Here is a 17,392-nt window from a genome sequence, read left to right as displayed (position 1 = left end):
GCTTAACCGGAGCCTGTGACGAAATAGGATTCGTTTGCATGCGGATCCTGAGTTTGGCTCAGGAGCCTAACCGTAGCTTGAGCTCGTCTCGCTTGTGGTTGTCATAGTAACCTCTGGTTCAGCATTACATAAAACGTGGACGCATACACAAAAAAGCAAGATACCTGGCTAGTATCACAGCCCCTGCTTCGGCCTCCGGTGTTGGTTTATGCCCAGGAACACCTTAAAAACCTTTCAATTAGTGCTGTTCTTTTTTTTTTCCCTTTTCTTTTTTAAGTTGTTCTTTTGGTAGCTAAGCACTTGTTGTTTAGTTAAGTGACAGAAAAGAAAATGCCAGCTTTGGAAAACCGAGCACAGCTTGTACAGCGAAGGTAAATTAGCTTCATCTGACTATATTAAAATACAAAAAGCACAATTTTAAAATCTATTAAAATCTTACAACTGCACAACGCAGTTACATCCTTCTGCTTCCCATCTCTACTTTTCCATGGATTGTCTCGAAGGACGTGGGAAATTCCAGGATTCGCAGCTAGAACACTAACCGCCCGGGGCCTGACCGCCCTCTGGTCTTGCAGAACGGATCCAGCGGCAAAGGAAAGGCGGCATGGAGCAAAGACACCCCCCCCCCACAGACACGTCCCCGTGTGTCCTTCTGGCCCGGCTCCAGCTGGCGGGACCAGGCAGCCCCACGCGGCGCCCTCAGAGCTTCTTCAGGCGGCTGTAGTGCTCCCTCTTGCTCTTCTCCCCAGCCCACGTCCTGCTCTTCGTGCGAAACCTGCGCAGGTCTTCCTTGAAGTCCTTGTGGTGCATGGGCCGGTAGCCCTGCGGCTCGCAGTAGCTCTGTAATGTCAAGCAGAGAGCGTGACACAAGATCCAGGAATAAGAAACACACCCTGAGCTGAGGCATGGCTCCTTTTAATGCCGATTCCTGAGCCAGCCTCAGGCACCACACTGAACCATAAACTAGCATTTACCATCAACAGTGGCCAAGTTCATGGCCAACCAAGCAAAACCAAAGAAACTTGCACCCACATCATCACAGCCCTGTGTGGGCTGGGCTGGGCTGCTGGATGGGATGTCCTAGTCCTTTTGTTTCCTTCCTAGGTTTTTTATTGTCCTTTTTGAATAGTACGTAAATGAGTTATCTCTGTGCCTACAGTGGCAGAAGAGCAGCCCCTGTAGTGCCACTTCCTCCCTTGAACCTCGGAGGCTGTCCTCCTGCCCATCGTGCCTCCCCGAGAAAGACATTCCAGACCTTCCACTCCCCTACCCCCAATATTATGCCTGATTCCAGCAGGGCATGAGCATGGGGGGCTCAAGGCTCAGTTCCGAGGAACTACTTCCTGATGTCAGCAAGCCGTGGGACGGCTTGCTGAATTCCCGCTGGGTCAACCGGCACTACCCCCAACCCAGCACCAGGTCAGACCAGGGCCTCGTCTAGCCTTCCACGGCTTTTCCCAACCTCCCAGGCCACGGGGCATCGTGGGCGGGATGGGATCATCACGTGAGTGGCCTGAAATGACACGGACCTTGCATTTGAGGAAGAAGTCCTTGTACCCCCCTTTCAGGACGTAGAGCTCTGGGTAGTGCAGACTGGGGTATTCGTTGCCAAGCCTATCTCTTTCTCTTACAAATCGGCACCTGTGAGAGGAGAGGGGTTTGGGGAAAAGAGATCAAACGCTGCACTTCACAGCTGTCAGACAGGTGGCTGCAATTTCTAACAGGACAGGATTATCCCACTAAGCCCACAAATGCTACCCCATGATATGCAAGTAGTACAGGTAGTCCTCCTTTAGCAACTGCCTCATTTAGCAACCTTTCGCAGTTATGACAGTGATGAAAAAGTCACTTTGTGACCAATGCCTGCATTTATGACCTTCACAGGCCTGTAAAGCAAAGGAAAGATGATGGCCGATGCACCAGGGCACCATTCTTGCAGCAATCTAGATTTTTTATTATTTATTTTAATCTTACCTTTCAGAAGAAGAATTCTGTCAAAGCAGCTAACAAGCGGTATCCACCATTGCAAAAAACAGAAAGTGCAATATTCCAGCCCCTAGACCACCAATCATCATCCTTAGATCATCCCCACAGTTCAGGCTTCCACTGACTTGGAATAAGTCTGGTGAAGCCAACTGAACCTCACTGAAGTTTATACTCCACAATGGTGAGCGCCACAGGAGGAGCGCCAGCCGCGTTGCAATGGCCAGCCTGCGCCTCCTACTCAGCTTGCCTGCAGCCGCACACAAGCCGCCCGTCAGTGGGCAGGGGAGGGGGGGAACGTGGCCTCTGGAGCACTCACATGCGGGGGGCCCGCTCTGACGAGAACTCGCAGTGGAAAACAACAACGACTCGCTTGTTGCCAGACGGCACAATGGGCTGCTTGAGCAGGAAGTCCTCGACGTCCTCCTCCACGTGAAGGTTTAGAGCGCCCTGGAGAGAAGGGGAGGAACCAGCGGAAAGCAAAGTGACGGGACGGAGCTGCCGTGCTGGTCAAGCCCCACGCAGACGCTCCCGTTGCGATTCACGCCGCACAGCTCTACGTGCGGAACATCTGCTTTTAGGCAAGAAATCTCAGGAAAGCCTGCAACTCTTTTGTCACTACGTCCCAAGGCTGTAACGCTGAACCTGGGAAAAGTGACCGAGTTGGACCACCAAGTCAACCTTTCCCTGCGAAGGGCACGTAAGACCAACCCATCGTGGGAGAGAACGCCCTTGTGAGCAAGACTAAGGATCCAGCACGAGCTTCATCACGGCAACGACTGGGTAAGCATGGCAAACCCTGGGTTGCCCCTGCCCACAGGAAGCCCCTCATTCTTCAGGAGGCTGGCAAGTCTGCTGAGCCCTGCTGTACCTTTATATGACCTCCTTCGTACTCATAGGGAAACCTGCAGTCAATGATCACGCACTCCTTGATGAATACAGAGAACTTGCCATTCAAGACAGCGACGATCTGGAAATAACAGGGTGCATTAGAGCTGCAGCATCAGGACCCAGCACTGAGGAACGCCGGCTCTGTCTCCGGGGCAAGTAATGCAGCCAGATCTGGGAATCTCCCTTTCTCCTTTGGGGCCCAGGAGCCGCCTGTTCCCGCCAGAAAGCACACCTCCAGAACCAGAGGCGTCACATACCGTTTCTGGGTCAATATATTTCAGATCCTGATGTTTGCCATCAACAGTGTGGAAGAGGTAGCCCTACAGAGACACGACAAGACCTTTGCTCAGGGGTGACAAAGGGCAGACCCTCCCTGGTGCAGGTGGAAAGAGACGGCAGCACCGAAGGCCGAAGCTACTTTTTCAGCACCTGGCCCCGCTCTGACAAATTAGTGGTTAGGAGGAAGGAGCGCTACCTTTGAAAAGTCACCAATCAGGTCCCTTTGGTTGCCATCCAAAACATTCCCTATCTCCAAAGAGGAAGAGAATGGATGCTGCAGAAAAGGGAAAAAAAGCAGAAGCGGCTGAAAAGCAGAGATAATTTCTCACTGCTTTTAAATGTACCTGTTTTGGAGTACTACCTACCATTCACGTTCAAAGGAAACATAGGCCAGCAGGAAAAACTCAAAAATGCATTTATTGATTCTATCAATTTATACAGCCAGAAAGAAAAGGCTCATGGTAAAGAATGCTAATAGAAGCCAGGAAGGAAGGGTAAAGAGCAGGCCATAGAGACAGACATAGGAGATCTGTCTGAGCAGGTGAAGGAAGCCCAGAAGGGACCTCGGGTGAGGCTGCTCCTTCTACAGAGCAGGCTTGCTCATAAAGGAGCCTTGAGATCAGAGCTACGAAAAAGATAAAGAAAACTGTGGGGAGGAAAGATGAAAAATATACATATGGACATTCAAAGTACTTCAGGAGGAATTTAAATGATAGGGAGACATGTTTCAGCCAATTGGTTATGGAATTATAAAACTGGCAAAGGCGTCCAGAAAGATCTGGGCCAGAAATGTGGCCCAGGCCCTGTCTTTGGATGCCTGGCCTTTCCTCATCTCCACCTGGCCCAGCAGAGGCTCCTTCTGGGGAAGGTGGGAACCACACAAGGCCCCCAAGGGAGCACAGAGCTCCCCTACTTTGCTTTCCAGAAAAGGCTCTGGCTGGGAGACAATCTGCTGGGCCGCATCCCTGGAACTGCACCTCCTGGATCTGCTCCACCAGCTTCCCTTTCTGACAGGAAAAGCTAGAGGTGGGAGGAGCAGCATGAAGGAAAAAACCCTCCTCTGTGGATACACTCATTGCTTGAGAAAAAAACGAGTCGGACCCTGTCCCTTGCCCCAGTCAACCACCCTGTCTGCATTTCGCCCAGAAAATGTGCCTTCTGAGGCTTGGGGATTTCCCTTCAAACCTCTGCCCACCACCCGAGTGCCCCTGCCGGTCTCTCCCTCCTTCCCACCCGGGAGAGCAGAGGGGTGCTTGCTGATGCCCAAGACAGTGGTGGGCCTACAAAGTCAGGGGTAGGACTCTAGGGAAGGCTTCAGGCGGTCAAAGGCAGAGGGGCCACTCCGTACAGTCAGCCTCAGTAAATCCAGAAGCCGGGAGGCACTGTCTTTTGTCAGCCACCAACCATTGGTTCTTCTGAAAGTCCGGCATGGGCATTTCTCCTCCTCTTGCTGAAGCCCAGGACGCTCCCTTCCAAGGTCCTCTCCATCCTTTTCACGGCCGTCTTAGCCACGCTGTGCAGCTTGCCTTCCCTGCTGCACAATTTGTACTGCTGACTCTGGACAGAAGCCAAAGGAGCGTTAGCTGGCTAGCAGTGGCCCTTGCACCCTCCACGCACTAGCAGAGAGCCCTGCAGCGATGGGATGGCCAGCTCTGTTGTCGAGAAATACTGCCCTGCTTAGTCGGCAAGAAGCCTTCTGGAAGCCCAGTCACTGAGCAACTGACAAAAGGGGAAGACCAGTGGCAACCTTTGCATTCGGCACCTAGCCTTCCTCTGGTTTCAGCTTGGCTGAGATAAAAGACAATTAAAGCTGTCAACAAATGAAAGATAAGCTCCCAAGGATCACAACCACAAAGCTCTAACCATTTAACAGTTAGGAAAAGGCACAGAAGAAGCCAACGAATGCCTGCCTGTCTGCCTGCCTGCCTGAAAGCGGGAGTCTAAAGTGCATAAAAGCTTGGGGCGAAGGGGGGTTGCTTTAAATCTAATGTTCAAGCTCCAAAGCCCCAACTCACCCGCAGATCCTCCCCTTTGGCCACGACCAGAGGAGCAGTCCAAAGGCTCGCCATCTCAGAAGGCACCTCTTCGTTATTCTAGAGACAAAACCCTCAAGTTATAGGGCAGGAAAACAGCACCGTGAATTTTGTGATATAACTGGTAGAGGCTAAGTGGGCGGTTGACAAGATTTGGGGACGCCTGAAAAAAACAGTAGAGTTGGCTTTGGACTGCAGATATACATACCGTTAGTGAAACAGAGCCATATTATTCTGCAGCAAAGATGATCAGCTTGTGAAAAACTAATTTTTGAAAACATCGAACTCTTCGCAGCCTACTGTGATTTCTTGGCAAACAAGATCTGACAGCCACGATGTCGCTTTTGACAAAGTTAAAGTACCAGAATTTTCCTCTAGAATTCCTGCTAGGGTCCCACCAATAAAATGTCTTGCTTTTTCTATTACTTTTAAAAATATGCATCATTATCTTGTATTACGGCATGTAACAAAACTGTTTTGGACTCTCCCTCTGGAATAAGCCAACCAACTGGGACCATATTACAGCCACCAAGAAATGGAGGCACATCCTCAGCATCACTTACAGTGCTATCCTGGCCATTCACAATCTCTAAAAATCCATCATCATCTTCTGTTTCTGAGACCTTCTGGGACTGCTGCCGCAGGAGTCCGGGGCTATCGGTTTCGGGATCGTTTTCAGTATTCTGACCACTGCAGAACTAAAGCAAATGAGACTTCAATGGAGAAACAGCTACACGTTGATTTTCATGCAGTGCAGAGTTCTTACTTGAAATTACAACTCTAGAAATACAAATTCTAGATGGAGACATTACAAACATCCATTAACATTAAAAAAACACTAATTCTAATATTTCCACAAAATCAAACTCCTTCTATGATCAGAATATGGACGATAGTATTGAGACATTGCATCAGCGGTATCCTAAAGCTTCCAGGCATTCCTAGGTGGCAAATAGCAGGTGTGATGGACTTAATCCATCTCTCTCAAACTTCAGACGATATATTGCACATCAAATAGCTTGTCACGAATTGCTAGGTGTGGAACCTACCTTCTCTAAAACTAACAAAATTTCAAGCACGCACAGACATGCATAGCTACCAAATACTGTAGGGAAAAAAAACTTTTAAGGTTCCTTGTTTCAAATCACCTTTTCACTGAAAGCAATGTTAAAAGTTTGTCATCAAAACTAATAAAAGCCAGATGAGTTAACCCTAGATTGGACCAATAATCCCAACCACACTTTTTCACGTGACAGACTTCCAACGTCAGTCAGGCCTTAAGTGAAATGCTCGCAACTTCCACGCAGGAGCTAACTGCTGTGTGTCCATCTGAAGACAGTTATCTCCTGAGGAGGATGCCGATTTGTGAACAGCCCCCATTCTACATTTCTCAGTGATCCTGAATCAATACTTTTTTTGTACCATATGGAGACCCTAAAGGCTCTAATATTCTTGATGTGGCCTAAGCTTTGAGCAGAGTAGTTATGTTCCTGCACTATACACCGTTGCCCTAAGTGCCCCCTTTTCTGACACAGCAAATGCTACCCCAGGCTGGACTCTTCCTCAATAAATACCATAAATACTGTATCGGACTTCGGTCTCAGCTCCGAGGCATCTTTTTCATCTTCAAGAGAAGAGAGGCGCAGAGAGCTACGCGAGGCAGGTCTTGTTGGTTTCTTGAACTCAAAGTGCTCCTTAAGAAAAGGGACAAAGCACCCATTTTGCCAATCCATATAAATGGAATAGACAAGTAATCTGCTATCTATTTTCTTTGATCTGGTGAAATCAAAAGCAGTCAGAGTTAGTTTGAGACTTTAACTGAGTGCCCATCACCCTCAAGACGTTTCTGAACTACAATGCCAAAATGGCAAATTTCAGCAGCAAAACTGGCCAGATTCCAGCAGCATGGTTTTCAGGGTTACAAAAATAGAAAGGAGTGGAAGGTCTCTGCTAAACCTCAATGAAGCAAAAATCCTAACCCTTTTTGGTGATATTACATCAGAAAACTGAACGGTGGCTGTCCTTCCCTAATGGAATATCTGAAAACAGACTCACGTTCTCTTTGTTTTCCTCAGGGCCAAAGGCCTGGAAGACATCACAGTCTGGGAGAGTCGAGTGGCTTCTCTTCAGTGCAGGACTGCAGCCCAGCAGGCTGTGCTAAAAAATTGAGAAAAGCAACCCCCGAGTCACTCACGTGAAGCTGCGTTTTATCTCAAAAAGCCATCAAGAAAACACAGGTTGTCTAATTTGGGGATCATGCATCCATGCAGAGATTCATAAAAGAAAGCACAGAGCACTGACGTGAAGCAACTGAGTTGGTATTCAAAACAGATCAGAGACCTTAACATTTGAAATAAAGAAAAGCAGCACATCTCATGATGCAGTCCTCTTTGGGCAACTGACCTTTCCTTGTTCACCTTAACAGAGACCAGAGTTGTTGCAGAAATAGAACCATCAACACTTTCCAGGAACACCCCCTGCCACCTACTATAGGATGCAAAAACCCCTTTATGCTAAACTTCGAGCATCTAGAGCCTCTGAGGTAAGATGCAGGGATTTTCCAAGCCTTGTGAGAGAGACCTATAAACTCATACAAATCTGGGTAACATAAAATGGAGTCCAGAAAACAGCTCCATACTGACAAGAGGCTTCTTTTTAAGCTGAACTTACCGGGAGGGAGTACATTCTTCTCATGGGCAGTCGAAAGCTGTGAGGAGAACCACATAACCTTAAGGTAAAACAAAGCTGATTCCCAACATCGAAGCAAAACTGCGTTAACAAAAAGGTGGTTACAAATTCTGGCTTTTCACTGCATGATCAAATTAGCAGGACAGTGCTGACCATCTCCCAAAATAGAACTGCCTCAACTAATCATCATAAAGATATATAAAAATTTGATAGAGCTAATCTTCTTTCCATCTTTCAGAGATAAGCTATCACAAGACTAAATCACTTATATCACACCTTTACCTTTCCACAAGATGACTCAGAGAATTTGCAATTCAAATACCACCCAATATATAATAAGCAGCACAAGGAATAGGCAAAGACCCTCAGTTTTCAAGGCTGGCTAACACCTAACTTGTAAGTTTCTTATCCAGCTACTGCCTCCCCCACCCACCCAATTCTGCTTAAGCCTTCCTTTTTTAAAACAAATACTTCAGCAAATGTTAAGAGGGACAAAGCAGCTTTTAAAGTCACAAATATTTCCTCCTTTGATCACAAAATACCCAGGATCCATAGGAAATAGCAAGTCCAGAGCAAGAAGAAAAGCCCATCATGGCCTCAGGGATACCAGAAACAGCAGAATACCTTTCCTAGAACCCATTCCATAGATTTGAAGAATTGGAGCTCTGAGATACTCTGAGTCAGCACAGTCAAGACTCAGCCTTATATTCTAAAACAGATGTTCTGCTTAACAAAAACTCTTCAGCCTATCTCTTTCCTGATGCCCCCAGGTAGGTTTAAACCATGTACTACATTAGCGTGTTTGTCACATACGTTTCCTCAAGGTCTTTCATGCCAAGCAGGATGGGAGAATCCATGCAGCAGCCTGCAGAAGATAAATTATTCACATTGCAGCTATTTGATGAAAGCAGAATAACTTAACAGCACATCTAACTATACCAGATTAGTCCTATATCCCTAACGCGTAGAGAAACCTAAGCTTCATCTGAGCAACACATGGCTTGCTTCCAAGGTAGAATCCAGTGCTGTGGCTTGAGCAAAATTTATAATTTTAGTTTACATACTCAGAGGTAACAGCAAGCTATGGGCTTAATTGTGAGGCCCCCAAACAGTCTGGGGGCATCAGATCCTTTGGCATCAGCCCAAGGAAGTCTGATCAGCGAACAAAAAATAGAACCTCCCAGGCTTTCTCTCCCCCACCCCTCCCCCGAACACCAGCCAGTACAGTTTGGACATTCCTGCTTCTCCCAGGGCCAACATTCTCCCTTTTGTGCCCACCCCCTTCCAGAATTTTTTTTGGGGGGGGAAGCAGAGAGAAGGCCACACTTCTGTAGGTGGTAATAGTGGTGATGATGGGACAGAGCAAAAGAACCCTCTTGAGAGCACCCGGAGGGATGGGTGAACAACAGGGAAGTGCGTTTTAAATAAAATGACCCCAAAGTTGGGAGAGTAGATTTGGAATTAAAGGTTTGCTCAAGCAGATGAGGAGCAATTCAGAAGAGTCTGTCCAGCCAGGACACAACCAGACTTAGGGACCTCAAGCACAAGCATCCACAACCATGAAGCGATATTCTGAATCATGGAAAAACACCATTTGTAACTTGGTGCATCAGTGTGCAGACACAAACCTGAATCTGTAGAATCAGAAGAAGAGGTCCTTTTCAAACTGGCATTCCTTGCTTCCAACATCTGCATGCAATATTCACTTGAACTACAAAGATTCAAAGATGGTGCTGTTATCTCTCACACTGTAGTAAATGGATTGAGTTAGACGGCCCTGGGACGGCTTTTACACAATCGCAGAGGGAAGGGAACACCTGAAGGCTGCATGTGTCTGCGGAGAAGTTCTAATCACCAGCAAGAGCCCAACAAGTGTTTCCACATTCTAGGCCGCATTTTCCAACCTTCGTTGCAAAAGCTGCTTCTTTCAGGAAATTAACCTCTACAAACAATATGCTACTACTGCTAGTACGATTATTGAAGGTCTCTGGTATTCAATCTGAATACAAATAAAATAGAAGTCTCGGTCCCTTTAGGAAACAAGGAAATCTAACAAGATTTTGTGGAAGTCTTAGACTGTATATCTGAAAATGTCTGCTATCAGAATTTATCTTGCTAAATTTAAATTATATTAATCCTACAGTATACAGAAGATCTTCAGCAAAGGATCGTTACCTTGTCGTGGTGCTGGAGCTTGAGCACCTCAATGATGCCATGAGCTAAACCGTGAAGGGCCACCCAAGGCGGGAAGGTCATGACAGAGAGGTCAGACTAAGTGCGATCCCCAGGGAAGGTAATGGCAACCCACCCCAGTATTCTTGCCGTGAAAACTAAATGGATCAGTACAACCAGAGACATGTCGGTATACCATCAGAAGATGAGACCCCCAGGTCAGAGGATGGTCAAAATGCTACTGAGGAGGAACAGAGGATGAGCTCAACTAGCCCCAGACGTGATGACGCAACTAGCTCAAAGCCGAAAGGACGGTTAGCAGCCGACGGTGCTGGTGGTGAACGGCGAATCCGATGGTCTAAGGATCAACACACCATTGGAACCTGGGATGTAAGATCTATGAGCCAGGGCAAATTGGATGTGGTTATTGGTGAGATGTCAAGATTAAAGATAGACATTCTGGGTGTCAGTGAACTGAAATGGACTGGAATGGGCCACCTCACATCAGATGACCACCAGATCTACTACTGTGGACAAGAGGACCACAGAAGAAATGGAGTAGTCTTCATAATTAATAGTCAAGTGGCTAAAGCAGTGCTTGGATACAATCCAAAAAACGATAGAATGATCTCAATTCGAATTCAGGGCAAGCCATCTAACATCACAGTGATCCAAATATACGCCCCAACCACAAATGCTGAAGAAGCTGAAGTAGAGCAGTTCTCTGAGGATCTGCAGCACTTACTGGACGACACGCCTAAAAGAGACGTTATTTTCATCACGGGAGACTGGAATGCTAAGGTGGGCAGGCAAATGACACCAGGAATTACAGGTAAGCATGGCCTGGGAGAACAAAACGAAGCAGGACATAGGCTGATAGAATTTTGCCAAGACAACTCACTCTGCATCACAAACACTCTCTTCCAACAACCTAAGAGACGGCTTTATACATGGACTTCACCAGATGGACAACACCGAAATCAGACTGACTACATCCTTTGCAGCCAAAGGTGGCGGACATCTGTACAGTAGGTAAAAACAAGACCTGGAGCTGACTGTAGTTCAGATCACAAACTTCTTCTTGCACAATTTAGGATCAGACTAAAGAGATTAGGGAAGACCCACAGATCAGCTAGATATGAGCTCACTAATATCCCTAAGGAATATGCAGTGGAGGTGAAGAATAGATTTAAGGGACTGGACTTAGTAGATAGGGTCCCGGAAGAACTCTGGACAGAAGTTTGCAACATTGTTCAGGAGGCAGCAACAAAATACATCCCAAAAAAAGAGAAAACCAAGAAGGCAAAGTGGCTGTCTGCTGAGACACTAGAAGTAGCCCAAGAAAGAAGGAAAGCAAAAGGCAACAGTGATAGGGGGAGATATGCCCAATTAAATGCAAAATTCCAGAGGTTAGCCAGAAGAGAGAAGGAATTATTTTTAAACAAGCAATGCGCGGAAGTGGAAGAAGACAATAGAATAGGAAAACAAGAGACCTTTTCCAGAAAATTAGAAACATCGGAGGTAAATTCCAGGCCAAAATGGGTATGATCAAAAACAAAGATGGCAAGGACCTAACAGAAGCAGAAGAGATCAAGAAAAGGTGGCAAGAATATACGGAAGACCTGTATAGGAAGGGTAACAATATCGGGGATAGCTTTGACGGTGTGGTCGGTGAGCTAGAGCCAGACATCCTGAAGAGTGACGTTGAGTGGGCCTTAAGAAGCATCGCTAATAACAAGGCAGCAGGAGATGACGGCATCCCAGCTGAACTGTTCAAAATCTTGTGAGATGATGCTGTCAAGGTGATGCATGCTATATGCCAGCAAATTTGGAAAACACAAGAATGGCCATCAGATTGGAAAAAATCAACTTATATCCCCATACCAAAAAAGGGAAACACCAAAGAATGTTCAAACTATCGAACAGTGGCACTCATTTCACATGCCAGTAAGGTAATGCTCAAGATCCTGCAAGGTAGACTTCAGCAGTTCATGGAGCGAGAATTGCCAGATGTACAAGCTGGGTTTAGAAAAGGCAGAGGAACTAGAGACCAAATTGCCAATATCCGCTGGATAATGGAAAAAGCCAGGGAGTTTCAGAAAAACATCTATTTCTGTTTTATTGACTATTCTAAAGCCTTTGACTGTGTGGACCATAACAAATTGTGGCAGGTTCTTAGCGGTATGGGGATACCAAGTCATCTTGTCTGCCTCCTGAAGAATCTGTATAATGACTGGTTTAAGATGGGAAAGGAGTACGGCAGGGCTGTATACTCTCACCCTACCTATTCAACTTGTACGCAGAACACATCATGCGACATGCTGGGCTTGAGGAATCCAAGGCTGGAGTTAAAATCGCTGGAGGAAACATTAACAATCTCAGATATACAGATGATACCACTTTGATGGCTGAAAGCGAAGAGGAACTGAGCAGCCTTATGATGAAGGTGAAAGAAGAAAGTGCAAAAGCTGGCTTGCAGCTAAACCTCAAAAAAACCAAGATTATGGCAACCAGCTTGATTGATAACTGGCAAATAGAGGGAGAAAACGTAGAAGCAGTGAAAGACTTTGTATTCCTAGGTGCAAAGATTACTGCAGGTGCTGACTGCAGTCAGGAAATCAGAAGACGCTTAATCCTTGGGAGAAGAGCAATGACCAATCTCGATAAAATAGTCAAGAGCAGAGACATCACACTGACAACAAAGGTCCGCATTGTTAAAGCAATGGTGTTCCCTGTAGTAACATATGGCTGCGAGAGCTGGACCATAAGGAAGGCTGAGCGAAGGAAGATAGGTGCTTTTGAACTGTGGTGTTGGAGGAAAATCCTGAGAGTGCCTTGGACTGCAAGATCAAACCAGTCCATCCTCCAGGAAATAAAGCCAGACTGCTCCCTTGAGGGAACGATATTAAAGGCAAAACTGAAGTACTTTGGCCACATCATGAGAAGACAGGACACCCTGGAGAAGATGCTGATGCTGGGGAGAGCGGAGGGCAAAAGGAAGAGGGGCCGACCAAGGGCAAGGTGGATGGATGACATTCTAGAGGTGACGGACTCATCCCTGGGGGAGCTGATGACCGACAGGAAGCTCTGGCGTGGGCTGGTCCATGAAGTCACGAAGAGTCAGAAGCGACTAAACGAATAAACAACAACATACAGAAGATGCATAACGGAAACACAAGCAGAAGACTGATTTCATTCAAGTGCCATATCACAGGCTGGCTCACATACAAGTAATTGTCACTAATGAAGATCCCCCTTGAGTCGAGCGCAGCTCCTGGTGACTTCAAGGATCACCCATGTAGTTTTCTTGCAAGAATTCAAAAGTGGTTTGTCATCGCCTTCTTGCAGAATGTGTGAACCAAATTTACTGAGAAGAATTTGACTTAAGACTGCCTTGGAAGGCGATGGGCTCTCCTTTGGTATTTAAACAGAGCACTTTCTCAGGCTTAGCAACATCAAGGTGTGTGGGCTTCAACTCCCGGAATTCCCCACACATCTTGTCATTGCCAAGGTTGAGAAACACTGAAGTAGAGGCTGGATGGGCCTTGTCAGGGATGCTGTGGCAGTGGATTCTTGGACTTGGCAGGGAGTAAGGTCCCTTCCAACCCTGGCATTGAAACACCGCTACCACAACTGAAACAGGAACCTCTTTCCACTCCCAACTCATCCAAATTCAGAAAGTTGATCAAAAATAGACCATCTAAGGCAGTGTTTCTCAACCGTGGCTACTTGAAGACGTGTGGACTCCAACTCCCAGAATTTCCCTGGCAGTCAGGCTGGCTGGGGAATTCTGGGAGGTGAAGTCCACAGTCTTTAAGTAGCCAAGGTTGAGAAACACTGATCTAAGGAATAGGTGGACCTTAGAGAGGGAGCTAGTTATTTATTAAGCTTTTACCCACGTACATTTTGCATCTTAACACGTCAGGCTTCCCCCTCCTCCTCCCTCCGTAACAACAACCCTGCGAGGTGGGTTGGGCTGAGAGCGGGGGACTGGCCCGAAGCCACCCAGCCGGCTTCGCCTCGGAGGCAGGGCGAGAACTCGCGGGCCTTCATCCGCGGCGCCAACTGGGCCCGCTTTTGCGTTTTGGGCCCCCAACATTCCAAGCGTTCCCAACGGGGCAGGGCTCGACTAGATGCCCTCAGGAGACCTCCTCCACTCTGTGACGGAGGGGGGCGGGGGCGCCTCACCGACGCGCGACCCCTTCGGCATGGAGACGCTGGAGACCCCACGGCCCGCGCAGGACTACAAACCCCAGTCCTCCCGGGCTGGGGATGAGGGGAGCCAGAACCCCCCGGAAGACGGCCTGCCTTTCTCCGGAGGCTCCCGGGACCTGCGGGGGCAACGACCCCCGAGGCTCGCACCGGCCGAGAGAAAGGCGGGAAGTGGCCGGGGCCCGGCGGTCTCCCACGGGCCAGAAGCCCCGGCCGCGGGGCCCCATGGGCTCGGAGGGCGGGCGGGCGGGCGCGAGGGCGGGCAGGGCTCCCCCCTCGTTCCCGGGGAGGCGCAGACGGGCATACCCGCCACAGCCCAGGCTTCTCCGGCGGGCGAAGGGGGTCTCGTCCTCCGCCGGCAGCAGCGCCAAGCTCGGCGGGTCGTGCAGCAGCAGGCGGCGGCGGTGGCGGGCGCCCGGCTCCATGAGGCGGAACGGCCCTCGGCGGCCCCGCAAACCGACGCGGCGCGCGCCCCGGACTGAGGAGAAGCCCCGCGACCGCCTCCTGACGCCTCCCTCCGGGCGCCGCCCACCAGCGTCCTCCCGCCAAAAGGGACAGCCTCCAATAGGAAACCACCCCACCTCCCAAGGATCGCCAGTGCCGCGGACTAATGAGCGGAAGGCCTCCTGGTCGGAGGACCAATCAGACAGCGGAGGCGCCTCCAAGCCCCACCTCTGCGCGAGGCGAGGGGAGGGGCTTGGGGAAAGAAAGGGGAAGGCGAATACACGTTCCAGGCAGCCAATAGGAGAGGCGCAGGGCGGCGCGCGGCGTTAGAGATAGGCAAAGCGGAGTAGCACGCGCTTCCAGCCCTTCCGGTTTAGGGGCGGGGGAGCGGGAAGCTCAGAGGCGAAGCTGGGCTTTGCACGTGGCTTGAGTTTATCGTGCACGTCAATAAAATAAGCCTTGTCACGCTGTGGTGATTTATGGCGTCATTTCCCCGCTCTTCGTTAGCAGGCGTCCTGTGCCATTTGCAAGACAACCATAAGCACAATAAAAATGCTCTTAGCTGGACAAGCAGTACTGGGGCAAGCGATCCCACTGGAGCAGCTTCCACTCGGGGCTTTTCCGCCGAGAGGAGGCGAATGATTGAGACGCACAAATTGCTGCGTGGTCTGGATCAGGTGGACAAGGAGCAGCTGCTTTCCCCTTCCCCAAACGGTAGCCCCAGAGCCCGCCGAATGAAATTGAATCCTGGAAGAATCAGGAGCGGGAAAAGGAAATGATTGAGTTATTCAGAATTCGCTAGCCGGAGACGTCGCGCTGACCGGCAGCTTCCCGGGCACTTGGCGGGCCACCAGGAAAACCGGTCGCTGGACCAGGGCCATGATCCAGCGGGGCACTGCTTAGGTTCTGTGGTTATTTATGATTATGTATTTAAATTTATTGCCCGCCCAACTCCAGTGGACTCTGGGCAGTGTACAAAACCAGAAGAAACCCCCCCCAAAAAACGGCTAAAAACTTTAAATCAGACAGACAGCCCTGGCTAAAACGGTTTTTTTTTTAATCCATTCAATTGTGTCCAATTCTCGGAGACTGCCTGGACAAGTCCCTATTGTTTTCATGGCAAGGATTTTTAAAAGTGGTTTGCCGTTGCTTCTTCCTAGGGCTGAGAGAAGGGGACTGGCCCAAGGTCACCCAGCTGGCTTTGTGCCCAAGGCAGGACTTGAACTCAGGGTCTCCTGGTTTTTAGCCTGGTGCCTTAACCCAGTGTTTCTCAAACTTGGTGGCTTGAAGATGGCTGGGGAATTCTGGGAGTTGAAGTCCGCACATCTTCAAGCCGCCAAGGTTGTGAAACACTGCCTTAACCGCTACACCAAACTGGCTCTCAAACTTAACTCATAAACAACAAAATCAACAAAATAAAGCAGGGGCCATTAAACAAATAATAAACATCAGGCCTGAGACCAAAGCTGGATTTTCAAAGCTTTCCAGAAGAGCGCGTGCCATCCCAGAAGAGAGCGCGCCGTCCTTATCTCTTGGGAGGGGTGTGCTGTTCGGGGGGGGGGGGCACAGAGTTGTGTTGCTGCTGCTGTTCCTCATCCTCATCTTCCTCCACTGAAGGCCATCTGCTGGAGGGCTTCCATGGGCACCTGGTGGGCCAGAGAGAAGATTCCTGGACTGGGCAGGCCAGAGTCTGATCCTGCAAGGTATGACTTAAGTTCTGATTAGGACTGTCACTGCCATCTCCAAATGCCTTCCACTGTTCCAGAATGTGGGCCTTTAATGAGAAAATAATAGCCACCAAACCTTTTTAATATCCAGCCAGGCTGATTTGGTGGTTCTTCTAATTTGAGAGCCATTCCACCTGTTTTTAACAGCTGCAATTTTTCCTGACAGCCATCTTCTGCTTTGCAATCATACCAGCATGCAGAATGCAGAGAAGCAGGAGAGAGGATCGTGCCCAGGCCCCAGACTGGCCCTTGTGGAAAACACTCATGGGGGAGACAGGCCTTTAGTCCAATTCAAAGTTGCAATGCAACATTCACAGGCACCAATGACCCAAAGACTGTTAAGCACATGGGAGCTGAAGCTGGTGAGGCAGAACCAGTGAGGCCGGGACCAGATACAGCCAGGGGCATCCCAGTTATTCCCAATGGCCTTTAAATCAGCACGGATGTCATAATCAGTGATAGTCATTACTCGTACGATGCACTTCCAACAAGAATTTCCTTCATTAAAGCCACCCAGAGTTGTTGAGGGCGGCATACAAGTTTAATAAATTATCAAAAAAATGAATGTAGAGTGTATTGGATTCCCCAAAGAATGTACTTGAAAAGATAGACGTCGTATTTTCTGTCTGAGCTGCAAAAAATCTGAGGGTTCATTGACCCATATGATATTGTCATGAGGTGCCCTTTTGGAATGGTATTTCAATATATAAAAGTAGATTCATGGGAAAATCTTCAAGGGGTTAATGTGACGTTGAATCCTATACCAAAGCTTTGGAATCTAGCTGCTTATCAGGAATTATGGTTATACTGAGCAGGGGGAGGGCTGGCTAAAAGTTATACTGTATTGAGAAATTGGAAAAGTAGTACTATTCCAGATGTAAAGGAACGGCTTTTGGAAATGTGTGTTTTATTCGTCAGACATTAAACTGAGCTCGGTGTAGCTTTGCCCATAAAGGACCCCCT

At 48.5% G+C, this 17,392-nt stretch overlaps 1 protein-coding gene across 1 annotated transcript; it reads right to left on the bottom strand.

The window, feature by feature from the left end:
* Nucleotides 1-263: 263 nt before the first annotated feature.
* On the bottom strand, nt 264-14,741 carry CDC25A (cell division cycle 25A). Its single transcript, XM_063303256.1, has 15 exons — nt 14,565-14,741; nt 9,503-9,585; nt 8,688-8,739; nt 7,857-7,893; nt 7,242-7,343; nt 6,761-6,880; nt 5,750-5,884; nt 5,169-5,246; nt 4,558-4,710; nt 3,350-3,427; nt 3,132-3,194; nt 2,855-2,953; nt 2,303-2,433; nt 1,530-1,641; nt 264-840 (listed from the first exon to the last, which is right to left on the bottom strand). Exons 1-15 carry the CDS (start codon nt 14,681-14,683, stop codon nt 700-702), a joined length of 1,503 nt encoding a protein of 500 aa, XP_063159326.1. The 5' UTR covers nt 14,684-14,741; the 3' UTR covers nt 264-699.
* Between the last annotated feature and the right edge of the window lie 2,651 nt (nt 14,742-17,392).

Source organism: Candoia aspera, chromosome 4 (genome assembly GCF_035149785.1).
Source record: "Candoia aspera isolate rCanAsp1 chromosome 4, rCanAsp1.hap2, whole genome shotgun sequence".
NCBI lineage: Eukaryota > Metazoa > Chordata > Lepidosauria > Squamata > Boidae > Candoia > Candoia aspera.
This window is presented reverse-complemented; position numbering and strand designations above follow the sequence as displayed.

What these genes read in the sequence shown, in the direction of transcription:
- CDC25A (XM_063303256.1), bottom strand. Translation starts at nt 14,683, where the DNA reads ATGGAGCCGGGCGCCCGCCACCGCCGCCGCCTGCTGCTGCACGACCCG. An exon ending in CCAAAGGGGAGGATCTGCGG is followed by an intron (nt 4,711 to 5,168) that starts GTGAGTTGGGGC and finishes GCTTCTGTCCAG; the next exon opens with AGTCAGCAGTACAAATTGTG. An exon ending in TGATTGGTGACTTTTCAAAG is followed by an intron (nt 3,195 to 3,349) that starts GTAGCGCTCCTT and finishes GTGTCTCTGTAG; the next exon opens with GGCTACCTCTTCCACACTGT.